General features: G+C 37.0%; 1 protein-coding gene across 2 annotated transcripts in view; it reads left to right on the top strand.

Moving 5' to 3' along the window:
- The window catches only part of LOC150105258 (uncharacterized), a 560,407-nt gene that overhangs the window by 473,677 nt on the left and 69,732 nt on the right, over positions 1 to 16,998 (top strand). For both annotated transcript variants that reach the window (XM_090394016.1, XM_090394015.1), the window contains exon 23: positions 9,218 to 9,326. In XM_090394016.1, the coding sequence (XP_090250142.1) occupies positions 9,218 to 9,326 (109 nt within the window). The remainder of the gene's footprint in view (positions 1 to 9,217; positions 9,327 to 16,998) is intronic.

The raw sequence follows: 16,998 nt of genomic DNA, 5'->3' as shown, positions 1-16,998 counted from the left end.
CTTTTTCCATTGCTGGATTACTCTGTGCAAAAATTAAGGGACCAAGTCATGATAAGTTATGTTTTCTACATGCTCATTTTAATAAAAGGGACACTAAATAAAAAAACAGGTTTGCTTTTTAAGTTTATAATCTATATTAATAATATTATTTTTTCTTTTGAAAAAAAAAAAAAAAACTTTCAGTAAAATTTTGGTTTATTAATATACCCTCTTACCCCTTAAATTATTTTTATTTCAAAATACTTCTCTTGGCCTATGTACATGCCACCTATAAATACATATTTGAATCATGTAGGGTTGTTGAGAACTTCATTATTGAGAACAGCACAGGTTGGAATTAATAAAATTTATTACTTATATTTCATTCTGATCAATATGGTATCTTTAGGGCACAGAATTATTTTGTTTAAAAACTGTACATATACTTTGCATAGTTCATTGAGGAGGTATTAAAAAGAAGCAGATTTAAATGAAAAGATGCATCAGGGAATCAATCATCAACTTTAATACATATGGTTGTTCTATGTTAACTGCAATTGGGCAACACAAACAGTTGTTATATCTTAGGTAAGACTGTTGTTTTACATATGTGCCAAAATGCTTACTTGCAGACCCACTTGAATGGCTCCCTTCTAGAATCCAAAGAATTTTTGTAAGGGTTTTTGAACTGAAGATGGGTTGACCAGTCCATTATGAACATGCCAGTGCTCCCAATGTAGAATCTCAGGATTTTCATCCTGTACAGAGAACACATATATTTACAGATGTAATGCATTGGCTTCATAATGTCAGTTGCTTTGGTAATAATTGAGACAACAGCAGTTTAAAATGCATATAGAGGATATGGTTATAGAACTTCATTTTTCACCTGAAATATTATGAATGTGTAGTATACCTGAATGTATACTTGGGATGACACAGGATGACATTATAACCCATTTCAGTCGTCACAGAATTAAGGTTTCTCACTGATTCATCTATTACCATTTAGTGTGTATTTTTTTTTAAATATACTTTTCCTTATCTCTTTACATAAATGTAACTGTTGTAACATGAAAGCTTCATAGTAACTATGGGTGAAATATTTCTAATTCTTTATTCCAACCTAGGCTGTTTTTAATGCCATTTAAGTCTTAGAATGAATTAAGCATGGTTGGGAATAGTGAGACAAGTGTGAGAGGATCAAGCATAATTCTGAGCTGAGGGAATAAGAAAAATGAGATGATCAGAATGTGCAGCAAGACAGGAATAAAACCTGAACAGAACTGTATGATAGAGGAGTATTCCATTTGAGTTGAGAGGGGTAGTCAAGCATTGGAATTAGTATTGGGGGGGGGGGGGGAATTATCAAAATTTTCCCTGAGATGAAGTAGGTTGTCATGGAGAGAAGGAGACACAAAGAGTGTAGTGGCAAAGTGGTAAATACCTAAATGACTAAAATCAAGTGAATTGGACAAGAGGAGCAGAAGTGTGAGAAAGACAAAAGAAGTAAATAGCTTGACTGAGGCAAATGATAAACTCAGTTAATGTGATATGTGTTTGGCACATAAATTTGGAGATTATTTGCAAATAATAAAAATAAGAAAAAGAACTTTGCGGTATTGATAGTTGAGTGCACAGTTGAAGATATAAGATATAGTATTCAGGATTGGCTGTCTGATAGGTACAGAGAGAGTTGTGTATGATGGGGCAGTATCAAGGATGCAGAAGGTTACAAGTGGGGTTCCACAGGACTCGCTACTGGGACCTGTATTATTCAACTTTTATATTGATGACATAAAAGTTGAATAATATAACATAAAATATATGATGACATAAGATGACATAAAATCAATGGATTGCAAGGGGATATTCACTTGTTTACAGATGATGTGAAGCTAGGAAGGGTTATCAGTAATAGTGCAGATGTGGCAGCCCTGCAAGAGGATTTGAATAAACTAGACAGATGGACAAATGAATGGGAGATGTCGGTTTAATGCAGCAAAATGTGAAGTCTTGAAGTTTTGGATCCATCGATAGGAGAATGCATACTCGATTGGAGGAGCTGTACTGAAGGAAGTAGGAGAGACGAGATCTGGGTGTGATGATTGATAGAAAACTGAAATTCAGGGAGCATATTGAAAAGATGGTGAAGGTAACCCAGAGGATTTTTGCAATACTGAGAAGGATGACCTGCAGAGATAAGAGTTATCATTCTGTTGTATAACACCCTGATCAGACCACACTGAAACTGCTGTTCTCAAATTTGGTCCCCAGGATTTGAAGGGGATAAATTAACTGTGGAAAGGGTACAGAGGCAGATAACAAAGATGGTTTCAGGACTGTACAATGTTAGTTACTGAGGGAATGTGAAATGCAGAGCTTAGTGGAAAGAAGGAGAGGTGATATGATTGAGACTTTTAAACTGTTGAGAAGCAGTCACAGGGTAGACATTGGGGAATTCCTGTACTTCCTTCAATTCTAACTGCTGACTTACAACTTAAATAAAGATTGTGTTGCTTGATATAATGCCCCATTGACACCATATAACTGTACTTGTCATAAAGTGAAAATCTGATCCTGACAACCTCTATTTGGTCTGAATCAAGCTTGTTCTTCACCAAGCTTCCCTTCCACAATCCTTCTCAACTGTTTCTCAAGTATACTTGCATAAATCATACCAGGAACACTCAGTAGGGAAATTCTCACATTTAGTTTTATTTCCAATTATATATTTGGTTTAATCCTTTATCCAAATGTAAGCAAACAAAGTTTGCACCTGAAGTATTTTCAGGACTGGGGCAACCCGTGATAAAGGTTGGATGAGTTCTGATCACTTGCCTTAGCATCTCCTAAAATGCCAAACCCATCTCCTCGTGGACATGTATAATGCTATGCATTAAGGGAAGGGCACTACCCAGACTGGTTTTGACCTTTATTGAGGTCTCAGTGGGAGTCAAACCCAGAGGTGGTGATACTAAGGTGGAAGTAATTCTCAACTCAACTGTCTCTAATCCAGATAATTTTAGTAATAAGGTGTTGACACCTTTTGGCAACTGGTATATGGTGATATGACTTCTGCATTACTTCCACCCTAGTATCACCACCTCTTGGTCTGGCTCCCACTGACAAGACCTCAATAAAGGTTGAAGCGGGTCTGGGTAGTGGCCCTTCCCTTAATGCATAGGATTATACATGTCAGCAAGGAGATGTGCTTTGCGTTATGGAAGATGCTAAGGCAAGTGATCAGAACTTATCCCACCTTTACATAAGTTACCCCAGTCCTGAAAATTCTTCAGGTGCAAACTTTGTTTGCTTATGCTTAGATAAAGAATTAAACCAAATATATAATTGGTAGCATGGCCAAGTGAAAAAACTTCCATCGGTTTTATTTCCATTTTTTATATATGGGTACTATGAGAGCTCTACGACAATCATCTGGAATTCGTCCCTCTGTCCAGGGATGAATGAGAGCTCTCCTACAATCATCTGGAATTTGTCCCTCTGTCCAGGTCTTATTCTTTCTAAGAGCCTTCTGAGCTATGCAAGTGCAGCCACTGTAAGACTTTTATACCTCCATACTTGAGCATTTCTGGTTGAATATCATCCAGCTGGCGTTCCACATTTCAGGCTTTTGATAGTTTTTTCTACTTCAAGTATGGATATGTCTTCCTGACTGCATGCCTGTTCAGTGTTTTTTTTACCACTGTGCTATCAGTTTGTTTCATTTAGTAATTTTTCGAAGTAATTACTCCATACTTCAAGGATATCTTTTTTGCCAGTTTTTATGTCACCTTTATCATCTCTAATTCCTTTTATTGCACTCTTTCTTCCATTTCTGAGCTTTTTCGGCAACCTATGGAGACCTTTGAAGAAAAAGCCTTAGCCTCTGCCCCACAAAACCCAACAATATGGCTTCACTACGTTGATGATGTGTTTGCTATTTGGCCACATGGCTCTGAAACATTCCTCTCCTTCCTTACACACTTAAACAACCAACACGCCAGAATCAAGTTCACCTTGGAAAAAGAGGAAAACAACAGTCACCCGCCAGCCTGATGGAACCTTCTTTTTTCTCAGTTTATAGAAAACCCACCCATACAGGCAGATAGATTTACCAACAATTCCCCCCCCCCTCACAACAATATGGAGTGGTGAAAACACTATACAACAGGGCTAAACTAATCTGTTCTAACGACATGGCCCTTAACACTAAACTAAATCACATCCTCAACACTTTCTCAGCCAATGGCTACCCCCTCCGATAAAATCCAAAAATATTTAAACCTACAAACCACAGCCCGGGGTGCTTAAGGGTCAAAGCTGTATAACTGAGAGACCTCCACATAACCTTTAAAGGAATGTGGAGAACCGACCAGGGCTTCTGACCTAATGTCCAATCCTCACCTTCTCGTGGTGCACCTTGTTGGATGTCTACTTGGATACTGAACGAACGAGATTGGGCTGGCAATTTGGGATTTAGCCGACCAGATTGTATTCTTATTGGTTAAACCAAAATAAAATATGATGGTACATGACAAAATTTCATGCCGGCTGGGGCGTCGTCCAGTTAAACAAGGCCCCCGTTGTTTTCACCAGGGAACCAGGGCGAACAGCGAAAAGTCAGCTACTGGAACAAATCTGAAAACAAACCCCAACTCAACATCACCAGAGTTAAAGATTGGTACTATCAACATAAGAAGCCTGAATGGCAAAGAAATGGAGCTAGCTGAGGAATTAGATAAGTACCAGATCGACATAATAGGGGTGACTGAAACAAAAAAGACCAAAACTGGTGAGATCTTTCTGAGCACTAAATACAAAATGTTATATTCCGGCAATGACAATCAAGGAAAAGAAGGAGTAGCCATAGTATTCAACACAAAATATGAGGCTAATCTTCTTGAATGGCAGTCAGTCTCAAGTAGAGTAATGTGGGCAAATATGAGAATGGGGAACTGGACAATGAGACTTATTTGTGCCTATGGTCCCACAGAAGGTTCTACTAAGGTAGAAGTGGAGGAATTTTTTGAGGCTCTAGAGAAAGCTACTGACACAATGAAAAAGGAAAAGTTGGTCCTTGTTGGGGATCTAAATAGCAGAGTAGGAAATGATTGTGAGACATATAAAAATATTTTGGGAAAATTTGGAGAAAAGAGCAAAGCTAATAATAATGGCAAATATCTGTTGGATTTCTGCTCAGGACATGGACTGGTTATTACTAACACCATGTTCCAACATAAAAATGTGCACAAATTCACATGGAGAGAAGAGGCTAGGAATAAGAAAAGTCTCATTGACTATGTTATTGTTGATAGTGATGTTTTCTCCCTGGTGCAGGACAGCAGAGTGTACAGAGGATTTGAAATTGGAAGTGATCACTATTTAGTCTTGAGCAGGATAAAATTGAATTTCATATTGAAAAGAATAACATGTAAGAAAGTTTTAAAGCGAATGAAAGTTGAGCAGCTCTAAGATGTGAACTGTAGACTAAAATACAGAAAGATTATTGAAAAGAAAATGAAAGAGTTTGAGAACAGGAATCAAACCTTGGAGATTCAGTGGCAAACTCTGAAGAAAACATTGATTGATTCTGCCAGAGAGGCATGTGGTGACGTTGTGTGCAAGAATAAAAAAATCAGAACTCCCTGGTGGACACAGGAAGTTAAACAGGCAGTGAAGGAAAAGAAGAAAGCATATCAAAAGTTCCTGGCAAATAAGTCAGCTTTTACTCTTACAGAATACAGAGACAAATGTAAGAAAGCTAAACAGTGTGTAAAACTAGCTAAACAAAAGTCATGGGAGGATTTTGGCAAGAATATAGAAAATAAATATCAAGAAGGTGGCAAAATATTCTGGAGGTTGTTGAAGAAGCTTAGGAATGGTGGAAAGAGTGCTGAAAAAGGAGTTAGAGATGATAAAGGTGACATGAAAACAGGAGAAAAAGATATATTTGAAGTATGGAGTAATTACTTTGAAAAACTGCTAAATGAAACAAGCAGTGATGACAGCACAGTGATAAAAAACACTGACCAGGCATGCAGTCAGGAATACATATCCATACTTGAAGTAGAAAAAGCCATCAAAGGCTTGAAATGTGGAAAGACAGCAGGAGTAGATGATATTCGTTCAGAAAGCCTGGACTGAGGGACGAATTCCCGATGATTGGAGTAGAGCTCTCATAGTACCCATATATAAAAAGGGAAATAAAACTGCATGTGAGAATTACAGAGGTATTTCCCTACTGAGTATTCCTGGCAAGATCTATGCAAGTATACTTGAGAAATGGTTGAGAAGAATTGTGGAAGAAAAGCTTGGTGAAGAACAAGCTGGATTCAGGCCAAATAGAGGCTGTCAGGATCAGATCTTCACTTTACGACAAATAGTCGAGAAAGCATGGGAATATAACAAAGATCTGTATTTAAGTTTTGTAGATCTGGAAAAGGCATATGACAAGGTGCCAAGAGAGAAGCTATTCATAACGCTGCAGTTATATGGTGTCAACGGGGCATTATATCAAGCAATACTTAGTCTTTATTTGAGTTGTAAGTCAGCAGTTAGAATTGAAGGAAGTACAGGAAGATGGTTTAATGTTAAATCTGGTGTGAGACAAGGATGTACATTATCCCCTCTGTTATGCATTATCTATATGGATCACATTATGAAGGAAAGTGGTATTAAACCTGATATCAAAATTGGAGATGTTAATGTCAGCTCTTTGCTTTATGCGGATGATGTTATACTGCTAAATAAATCCGCTACAAGTCTGCAAGATTCTCTGACTAAATTGAATAGCTGTTGTAATAGATATGGTATGAAGGTCAGCAAGACAAAGACAATGAAAATAGGCAGAATCATTGAAAATGTCAACTGTGTTGTGAATGGAGAACCTGTGGAACAAGTAAAACATTTCAGTTACTTAGGCACGATTTTTACTGAAGATGGTAAATTAAATATAGAAATAGACAACAGAATCAGCAAAGCTGGTATGGTGGGAAGTCAATTGAATAAATTCATATGGAATAAGAGAGAAATTAGTCAGAACACAAAATTAGCTGTATACAAGACAGTGTTCAGACCAGTTTTAACTTATGGATCTGAGAGCTGGGTCAGAAGTAAAACACTTGACCAAACACTAGAGACCGCAGATATGAGAGTCCTGAGAAAGATTATAGGCGTGAACAGATGGCATCAATGGCAATATCGTATTAAAAATGAGGATATTAGGAAAGAACTTGACATTGTCAGCATCCAAGAATGCATTAGCAGAGCTTATCTCAGGTGGTATGGTCACTTAAATAGAATGGGAGAGGAAAGATTAGCAAAACAAGTGTTCTCTGCCAGGTTGGCAGGAAAACGACCCAGAGGAAGACCAAGATATAGGTGGATTGATACGCTACAAAGTGCCTTAGATGATAGAAATATAAGATCTGATAATGTTGGAGTCTTGACAAGTAACAGACTGATTTGGAGGAAAATTGTAGATAGGAAGTTAGTAATGATGTAAATTTTTCATGTAGTACTGTCATATCCTGTACACCCCTTGAGGGTACATGGCAGGAATTTGATGATGATGATGAACCACAGCCCCCCCCCCTTCCCACCTCCACAACAAAGATTATTCTAAATCCATACCATTCCCTACATCCGAGGTGCCTCGAAAAAATTACCAAAATTTAAAAAAAACATGACCTCACCTCCTGTTACAGGCCTTACAGAAAATTGGCATCCCTTATCCGCTCCACCAAAGACCAACCACTTCCCCTAGACCTACCTGGTGTATACCAGGTCCCTTGCAGTTGTAAACTGTCGTACTTTGGCCAAACAGGCAGGACAGCGAATATCAGAATTTCTGAACACAAGGACTACATCCGGTTTCACAAGTACAGCCATTCTGGTCTTGCAGACCATGCTCTGGATACACACCACAGAATACGGTGGGAGAAAGCTACAGTAACACACCGGAGCAAATACAAATTCGAAAGACTAATTATGGAATCAGCCTCAGCTCTGAGTAACTCTCCGAACCTCAACAAATTTGGTTGTATGCGACTGCCCCAAATTTGGGAGGCATACATCAGCCGACCTTCAGCCCAACGGCCAAGAACACCTACTTAGCCTGCCAGAGGGCACCATCAGGACTTCTAGGAGAATGGTAGCTTCATATCTTCATTCTCAGTTACTGTATTGTAGTGCCTGCGTGCACGTGCCTTTTTGTAAGTTCCTTTTGAAAATGGCAACGTGACGTTGCTGAAATATCGGAAATATTTATTAAAGTATAATTTAATTTATATTCGGATCTACGTTGTTCAATTCTCTAAGTGATTTAGAAACTCCATAATATCTTGCCACCTTTTGGATATTTATTTTCTACGTTTTTACCAAAGTCTTCCCATGACTTTTGTTTAGCTAGTTTTGTACAGTTTTGAACTGTCTTACATTTGTCTCTTATTCTTTCTAAGAGCACAAGCTGACTTATTCATCAGGAACATTTGATATGCTTTCTTCTTTTTATTCATTGCATCTTTAATTTCCTGTCTCCACCATGGAGTTCTGATTTTTCTACCCCATTGTAGACAATCTCACCACATTCCTCTTTGGCTGAATCAGTCAATGATTTCTTCAGGGTTTGCTACTGAATCTCCAAGGTTTGGTTCCTGTTCTCAAACTCTTTCATTTTTTTCTTGAATAATGTTTGTTTATTTTAATTTACAGTTCACATCTGAGAGCTGCTCAACTTTTATATGCTTTAAAACTTTCTTCCATGTTCTTCTTTTCAATATGAAATTCAGTTTTATCCTACTCAAAACTAAATGGAAAGAGAAAAATTATATATTCAAATATGTAGAGCATCTCTGTATCATAGAATTAGTATATTGAGACGTGATGCCAAAGAGCATAAGTAACATATTAAACTGATATCCAACTTGATCATATAAGAGGATGTTGTGATACATGCATCAGAACATGATTATCTGTTCTTCGAGATGGAACTTATTCTGAAGTCGTCAGTTATACAGCTAATGAAATGTTGGATATTGCAAAGAATTTTGTATTACTAATATATATGTTCCAATTTCATTTTTAGTTTTGATATCGAATTCTGATCAAAGATAACTTAATCACTATCGAGTAATCATGAACGTATCTATGTAAATTTACATTTGAGCTAACATAATCATTAAATTAACTGTATAATTTTGCATTAATCATTTAGATATGAATTAACTTATTTTAGAAAAGAAATTGCTGCATTGGAGAAACCCAAAGAAGCAAGCAATGTTTCATTGTCTTCCACCACATCCAGTAACACAGAAATTCGTCTTCCAGAACCTGTAGAATTTGAAGTAAGATATCATTTCTATTTATATTAATTGTTTGTTATTATATACTGTCACTGATTAAAATTTCTAATTTGAAGTCATGCATTCTAACTATTACAGTCTGGTCAGAATTTTATATCAAGAAAATAAAATCGGAGAAATGGCAACTTTTATTAAAGCAATTTTTGTATACATTTCTATATATGAAATTAGGGTTGGATGGAATAAATTGAAATTTATTCTCCATTCTCTTCACCTGTCTCTCGCATGCATACAACAACAACAAAAAAAACTCTTGATATATGAAGTTCCTCTGTTATATACATACTTTCTGATTGAAATCCTATAACTGATGTCAGCGAGTTCCTTTTCTTTCTATCCTTAGTGAAATCAATGAAATAATGTACTACATCTTGTATATACTTTAATATGTACTGGTATTATAAAAAAAAAAAAATCATGAACTTTATATTATAAATTGGTCCAGATTATTTCTTATAAATTTTGCTAACATTAAATGTGAGAAAATTGATAAATGTCATCAGGTTTCCATGTTTGGCTGAGTTGAAAGTGTCTCTGCTCTCCATTCTCTTCACCTGTCTCTCGCATGCATACAACAACAACAAAAAAAACTCTTGATATATGAAGTTCCTCTGTTATATACATACTTTCTGATTGAAATCCTATAACTGATGTCAGCGAGTTCCTTTTCTTTCTATCCTTAGTGAAATCAATGAAATAATGTACTACATCTTGTATATACTTTAATATGTACTGGTATTATAAAAAAAAAAAAATCATGAACTTTATATTATAAATTGGTCCAGATTATTTCTTATAAATTTTGCTAACATTAAATGTGAGAAAATTGATAAATGTCATCAGGTTTCCATGTTTGGCTGAGTTGAAAGTGTCTCTGCTCTCCAGCTAGCAGGCTGTGGGTAGAATTCCAGCAAGCAGATGTGGACGTTTGTGAATGCCTTTTAGGTGATAGATGAATTTCATTACCTGGTATGAGACTGCCTCCTTATATGGAAGTCTGAAGTAGCTGGAAAAAGTTGATCTAGAGAAGAGTTTGGAGATTCTCTAATCTACCCTAAGGGCATCGATGATTCTAAGTACTGAATTACTATCTCTAAGATCACCAACTGTGAAAAACAGCTCACAGTTGATGTTAGAAAATATATTAAGAGAAAGAACTTAAATACTTATTACATGTCTCACATAAGGAGTATCCAGTACTGATATACAGGGTGTTCGGGATAAATTTGACATATTTATAATTAATTATATTTTTCCGTAAGTTACATGTATTAACACACACTTCTCTTCATTTAAAAGGTTGGACCCTTCTTCATTCATATACAAGATGTCAGAAAGGATGGATAGCTGGAACCCACCTGAATCATGGAAGAGAATAACTTGTATCATGATGATTCGTGCCGGCCATCAAAATAAGGATATTTCGACTGCTGCCCAATGCTCCCTGAATACAGTAAAAACAATCAGGCATGAACTAGAGACTTGCAATGGTGACTACGAGGATGTAGCAAGAAGAAAGATCCCTAGCAGACGATCTGATTGCGTTCGTACAGCAGAATTCCTCGCAAATCTGCAGGAACAGGTGTTGAAGATCCCTGGCATTGGAATTCGGGCTTTGTCACGTGAAATGAATGTTGCAGCCTCTACTATGAAGCTTGCACTCAATGAAGACCTCCGCTACTACTCATACAAGCGCCGCAAAGGTCAGCTGCTTACAGAAAAGGCCCGTGAAAAACGTTTGATAAACGCGAAGAAACTTCTAAGCAAAGTGAAACATCCTGCGGAACCACAAACAATCTGGTTCTTTTCCGATGAGAAAAACTTTTGCCAGGATCAAAAACACAACACGCAGAATAACAGATGGCTTGCATACAGTACAAAGGACATTCCTCGTGTAATGCAGACTAAATTTCCCCAAACTGTGATGGTTTTTGGATGTGTATCCTCTGAAGGCAGTGTGATGCCTCCGCATTTTTTCCAAGAGGGCCTCAGGTTGACTTCAGATGGCTACGTGGAGTTGCTAAACACTGTAGTCAAGCCCTGGATAACAAGGGTAGCCAATGGTAGGCCGTATGTATGGCAGCAGGATTCGGCCCCTTGCCACACCTCTGGGAAAAGTCAAAAATGGTTGTCTGAAAATTTCTACGACTTCACCAGTCCAAATGTTTGGCCTCCAAACTCCCCAGACCTTAACCCCATGGATTATTTTGTATGGGGCGCAGTTGAAAAAGACACCAATCGCACTTCCAGTAATACAAAAGCCCAGTTAATGGATAAAATTAAAACAGTTTTTGCGGCCCTTCCCAGGGAGACTGTAGCATCAGCTTGTTCGAGGTTCCGAAGCAGGATTGAAGCTGTGATCGATGCTAATGGTGGTTATTTTGAGTAAATCTTGTTGATAGTATTGTAATTAACTCTGCCTGTAATGTTTTTTGTCAATTCATTAAATTTAATAGATACAAAGAAGATTTTCTTTTTCCTTACGAAACTGTCAAATTTATCCCGAACACCCTGTATACCTTCCTCCAGGCATGATCTAGTATACTAAGTGGCAGCTGATTGGCAGTTTCCCTGATCAGGTTCAGACTTATTCACTTTAATCAGTTTAATGCTGTACCCTCAAATAGAGGAGATTTCAACTCCTTAGTTCATTTCAGTGTATTAGACATACCCATGAAGGGTGTTATTCCTTTGCATATACATGCAAAAAAAAAAAAAAAAAAGGGCGGGGGGTAACAAGATACCTGGCTTTGGAAACCCATCCTAGAAACCACACACCCTCTTCAAATACCACATTCTGGGAGAATTTATTAGTCAGTAAAGAGTGATATCCATCTGTAGGATATCTGCTATCTAGTGATATCCAATTATTATTATTACCCCATGGAGTCAAAGACTCATCTGGGAGGTCCTTTTATCATACACACGCACACATCTCATCATGCCATGCTTTAAACACACTCAAATTCTCTGCAGACGCAACACTCTCAGGCAAGGCATTCCAATCATTCATTCACAACTCTGCATGAAAAAACCTGCTTCTCACTCACATACTCTTTATACAGTTTCCAGGGATGACCTCTGGTTTTCCCCTGATCTCCCACTATTTTCTGTAGAACCCTCCAGCATTGATCCTATAACAACTCCTTATTTAACTTGTAGGTCTCTATCATATCTTCCCTCTTCCTCCTGTCATCAGACTCTGCAAATTGCATCTTCTCAATCTCTCTTCATACTTGACATTCCAGAGGTTAGAAACTACCTTAGTCAGTTGTATCTGGACCCCTTTCCAACATCTCTTCATTCTTCCGAAAACCAGGTGACCAGATCTGGGCACAATAGTCTGCCAGGCTCCTGGTAGTTCCATGTTCAGCCTAATTATCTTATATTAGTTTTTAGCACAGGTGAATTTGATAAAATAATTAAAGAAAAGTAAAGGATAACTTTTAGGATGATTTATTTGGTTGTCAGTATGGGCAAAAGATTATGGATTTCAATTTAATATGGAGAAATGTAAAGTTATGCATTTTGGGATGAATAGATTTCAAGCTGTGTACTACATTGATGGAACTGTACCCTATGGAATATATGAAGCTAGGGGTTTGGAGTTGGTAATAGATAGAGAGTTGAAGTTTAGAGGGCATATTGCTAAGGTTGCCAAGGAAGTTCATAGGATTACTTGGCTATTGAACACGCTAACAAGTAGAGATAAAGAAGTTGTTTTTCCTCTCTATAAGGCCTTGATACATCCACATCTGGATTACTGTTCTCAGTTGTAGTCACTCTCAAAAAAAAGTCACTACCCTAAATTTGGGAATCACTAATTCTCAGATCTTTAGCTCAGTGGCCAAGACCATCCAATTTATCCCACTAGGGTGGCACCATTTAAGACTGTAGGCCCAACTTAGAGAAGAACATGCAAGGTTTAGTCAAAATAGAGATTGTTGAGATCAGATTTTCCCTTTAAGACAAATAGTTGAGAAATCATGGAAATATGACAATGATCTGTACTTAAGTTTGTAGAACTGGAAGAGGCATACAACAAAGTACCCAGAGAAATGCTTTTCGAAATACTACAATTATATGGGGTGAATGGGACATCATAGAGAGCAATACATAGTCTATATTTAAGTTGTCAGTCAGCAGCTAAATTTAAAGGATATACAGGCGATGGCTTCATACAAAATAAGGGGAAAGACAAGGATGCACATTATCTTCACTCCTATTCATCATCTATATGGATCACACTATGAAAGAAAGTAGCATGAAGCCTGATATTAGAATTGGAGATATCAGATGATGTACTTACTCCTAAACACATCTAGTGCAAATCTCTAGGATTTACTAACTAAATTGAATAATAGCTATAACAAATTTGGCATGAAAATCAGCAAAGACCAAAAGTATGAAAATAGGCAGGAGCTTAGAAAACTTCAGCTGCATTTTGAATGGAGATCCTGTAGAACAAGTTTAGGCACAGTTTTTAGTGAAGATGACAAGTTAAATCTGGACATGGACAACAGAATAAGCAAATCTGGTATGGTGGGTGGCCAGCTGAATAAATTTATATGGAATAAGAGGGAAATTAGCCAAAACACCAAACTATATATACAAGACAAGCAGTGTTCAAACTGATTTTAAGTTATGAATTTGAGAATTGGGTTAGAAATAAAGCACTTGATCAAAGACTAGAGACCACAGATATGAGGATTCTAAGAAAAATTAGGGGAATGAATGGATGTCATCAATAGCAGAATTATATTAAAAATGAGGTTATTAGAAAATTGACATTGTTAGCACCAAGAATGTGTCAGCAGAGGTAATCTAAGGTGGTATAGCCACTTAAATAGAATGGGTGAAGAAAGGTTAGCAAAACAGTTGTTTGATGCCAAGATGGCAGGAAAGAGATCCAGGGGAAGACCAAGGTCTAGGTGGATTGATTCAGTCAGAAGTGCCTTAGAAGCACGAAATGTTAGATATGACAATATTGGATTTCTCACAAGTAATAGATGGATTTGGAGAAAAATTGTTGATAGAAGATTAATAATTATGTAGTACTGTCATTGTAACCTGAACACCCCTTGAAGGTATATATTAGGAAATTGATGAAGTTGGAGCAAATAGGAATGGTATGAGGTTGGTGGCGTGGATAGCAGGGTGGCTGATCGACAGACATCAGATGGTGGAGTATGGTGAAATGGAATCAAAGTGAATGAGAGTGGCTAGTGGAGCTTCTGATGGCTGTGTGTGTACCAGGACCACTACTATTTAATTTGTACATTAATGACATAGTGGAAAATTTGAGTGGGGGTATATTCAGTTGGTTACTGATGATGCATAATTGGTTGGGGGGGGGGGGTAGTAGGTGATATAGATATCTTGCAGGATGACTTAAATTGGCAGTGCGGTCAAAGGACAACAGTTGTGTTATATATATTCGTTTTATAGTGTTTTATACTATATATTTTACTTTTCTTATTATCATGGTTTAATATACCTATATCTATTTATATCTAGGACTGTTTCCTCTTTGGATACTGGCAAATTTATATTATGCTACGTCAGCCAGTATCCTATAGTAGAAAAGATCCTTACTCAGGGAGACAATACTAGATTCTGAGGCATTCTTACACAGTACTTTACTTTAATGCTGCTGTATAGATTCAGACTGCAGTCATGACCAAAATCTCTTATATACACTATTTAATTCCTACCCACCAAAACAGGTTCTATTTTTATAAGTGGTAATTTGGAATCTTAATCAGGCATGACTCAAGTTTAGGTAAATACGACATGTTTATTGGAATATCTAAACAGAATACACAAAAATTCATACACTCAATTTGACTCAATACTAAATATAATTGAGTTAAGAGGTTAACATATTCTAAATTAATTAAAGGTCATATAGCATGCGAAACACAATAACTACATATTGGGATAGACAGCAAATGATATGAAATTCAACTAAAATTCCTTTCTGTAATGCTATTCATAAGATAATATAAACAAACATTCTAATGTTACTCAGTTACTAAAATCCACAATTCTGATCTCATTAAATTAATCTTATCACATACAATTAAAAGATCTCTTCCAAACAATTCTTCTTACTCTCTCAAAGGAGGTTAACTTTCTAATTAGAGACTGTCCACAGAGTTCTTTAGAATACTGTTCTTAATTTCACATTTGCAAACAATCTTCTCTCTTCTAATGAATTTTATACACAAAATAGAGTAACTTTACCTTACCGAACTTTTTCCGTGTCTTTCAGCACCACGTGTACGTCTGGTCACTTGTCTTGGCTGTCCATACGTCAATGTAGGGGGTTATGCTATCTTCATTATTTCTGCTGAAAACGGACTCGAATCTCTGCATTTTAGGAACAATTCGATGGGACTTTTCAGCGACAGCTTGATTCAGCTCGGCATAGAATCCTACTCCAATCTCAAGAAAGCCTGCTGTCCGACATCTTATCTTAGCACAGACGCTTCCCCTCCCCTTTTTTTTTTTTAAGCAAACTCCCGCTAACTTCCGAGCCACCAAACAGGAAAAACAATATGAAAAGAGAGATCCCCGATACGGCGCTCATCCCCTTATATTCTTCAATAGAGCGCCCTCTTTTTCGGAGTCCCCTTTGCACACGACCCAACCCTTTTCTCCCCTTGGTTTCATCCCTTGCTCTCCCGATGCTGTTATGCTCTTGCATTCCCAGAATTCGCATCAAAGTACGTTCCGTGTATGCTACTGCTGCCAGCATTACACTGTACATGTGTAGTTTTATACCTTCCAAGAATTATTATTTAGTAACTATTTGATGACTCACAGTTATTTTTACACAGCTTAAGTGAGGCTTAAATTAAATCAGATTATTCCTCTTTTAAGACTCACTCTAAATAAAATCTTAATATGATCACAATAGCTTAAATATATGGTACATGAAATAAAGAATACAAATTTTATACATAAAGTGAAGGAAGTTTCACTTTTAATTTCAGCTGATGTGCAGGTATTTCTTTTTTTTGGTAAGTTTAATGTTGGATTCTGAATGAATGATTTCTTTGCAAGATTCCTTCATTCAGGATCTAACAGTTGTCAGTTAATGTTTTAAAATGTGCCTTGGGATAAAAGAGTTATATACTTCGCATCATATTGATGGTACAAGATTACTAGAAATTGATGAAGCTAGGGATCTGGGTGTGATGGTGTATAGAGATTTGAAATCCAGAGCACATATTGAAGAATTGGCAAAATAGCTCAGAGGATTACTTGGGTGTTGAAGAACATGATGAGAAATAAAGATAGGGACGTTTTTAATCCCTGTTTATAAGGCTGTGATTCAGCCACATGTTGACTACTGTGGACATAATTAGTCACCTGCATTTCTAGGGAATTGGTGGAGGGGATTCAGAGACAGATGACCCAGTTTATGACAGGTCTGTGGAATGTTCCCTATGATGATAGATTTAGGGTGTGTGGGTTGCAGAATTTAGCTGAGCGGCAGAGGACAGGGGATATGATAAAAACGTATAAGTTACTAAATGGATTGTATAAGATTGACACAAAAGAAATTTTTCAATACATGGGGAATAAGGGAAAAAACAAGAGGTCACAATTTGAAGTTTTCTAAGAGTGTAGTTAGTAAGGGTATGTA

This window comes from Typopeltis vanoorti, chromosome 6 (assembly GCF_054136105.1).
Source record: "Typopeltis vanoorti isolate ZY-2024b chromosome 6, IOZ_Tvanoo_1.0, whole genome shotgun sequence".
NCBI classification, from domain to species: Eukaryota; Metazoa; Arthropoda; class Arachnida; order Uropygi; family Thelyphonidae; genus Typopeltis; species Typopeltis vanoorti.
Note: the sequence above shows the minus strand (reverse complement) of the source record. Positions and strands in the feature narration are given on the sequence as shown.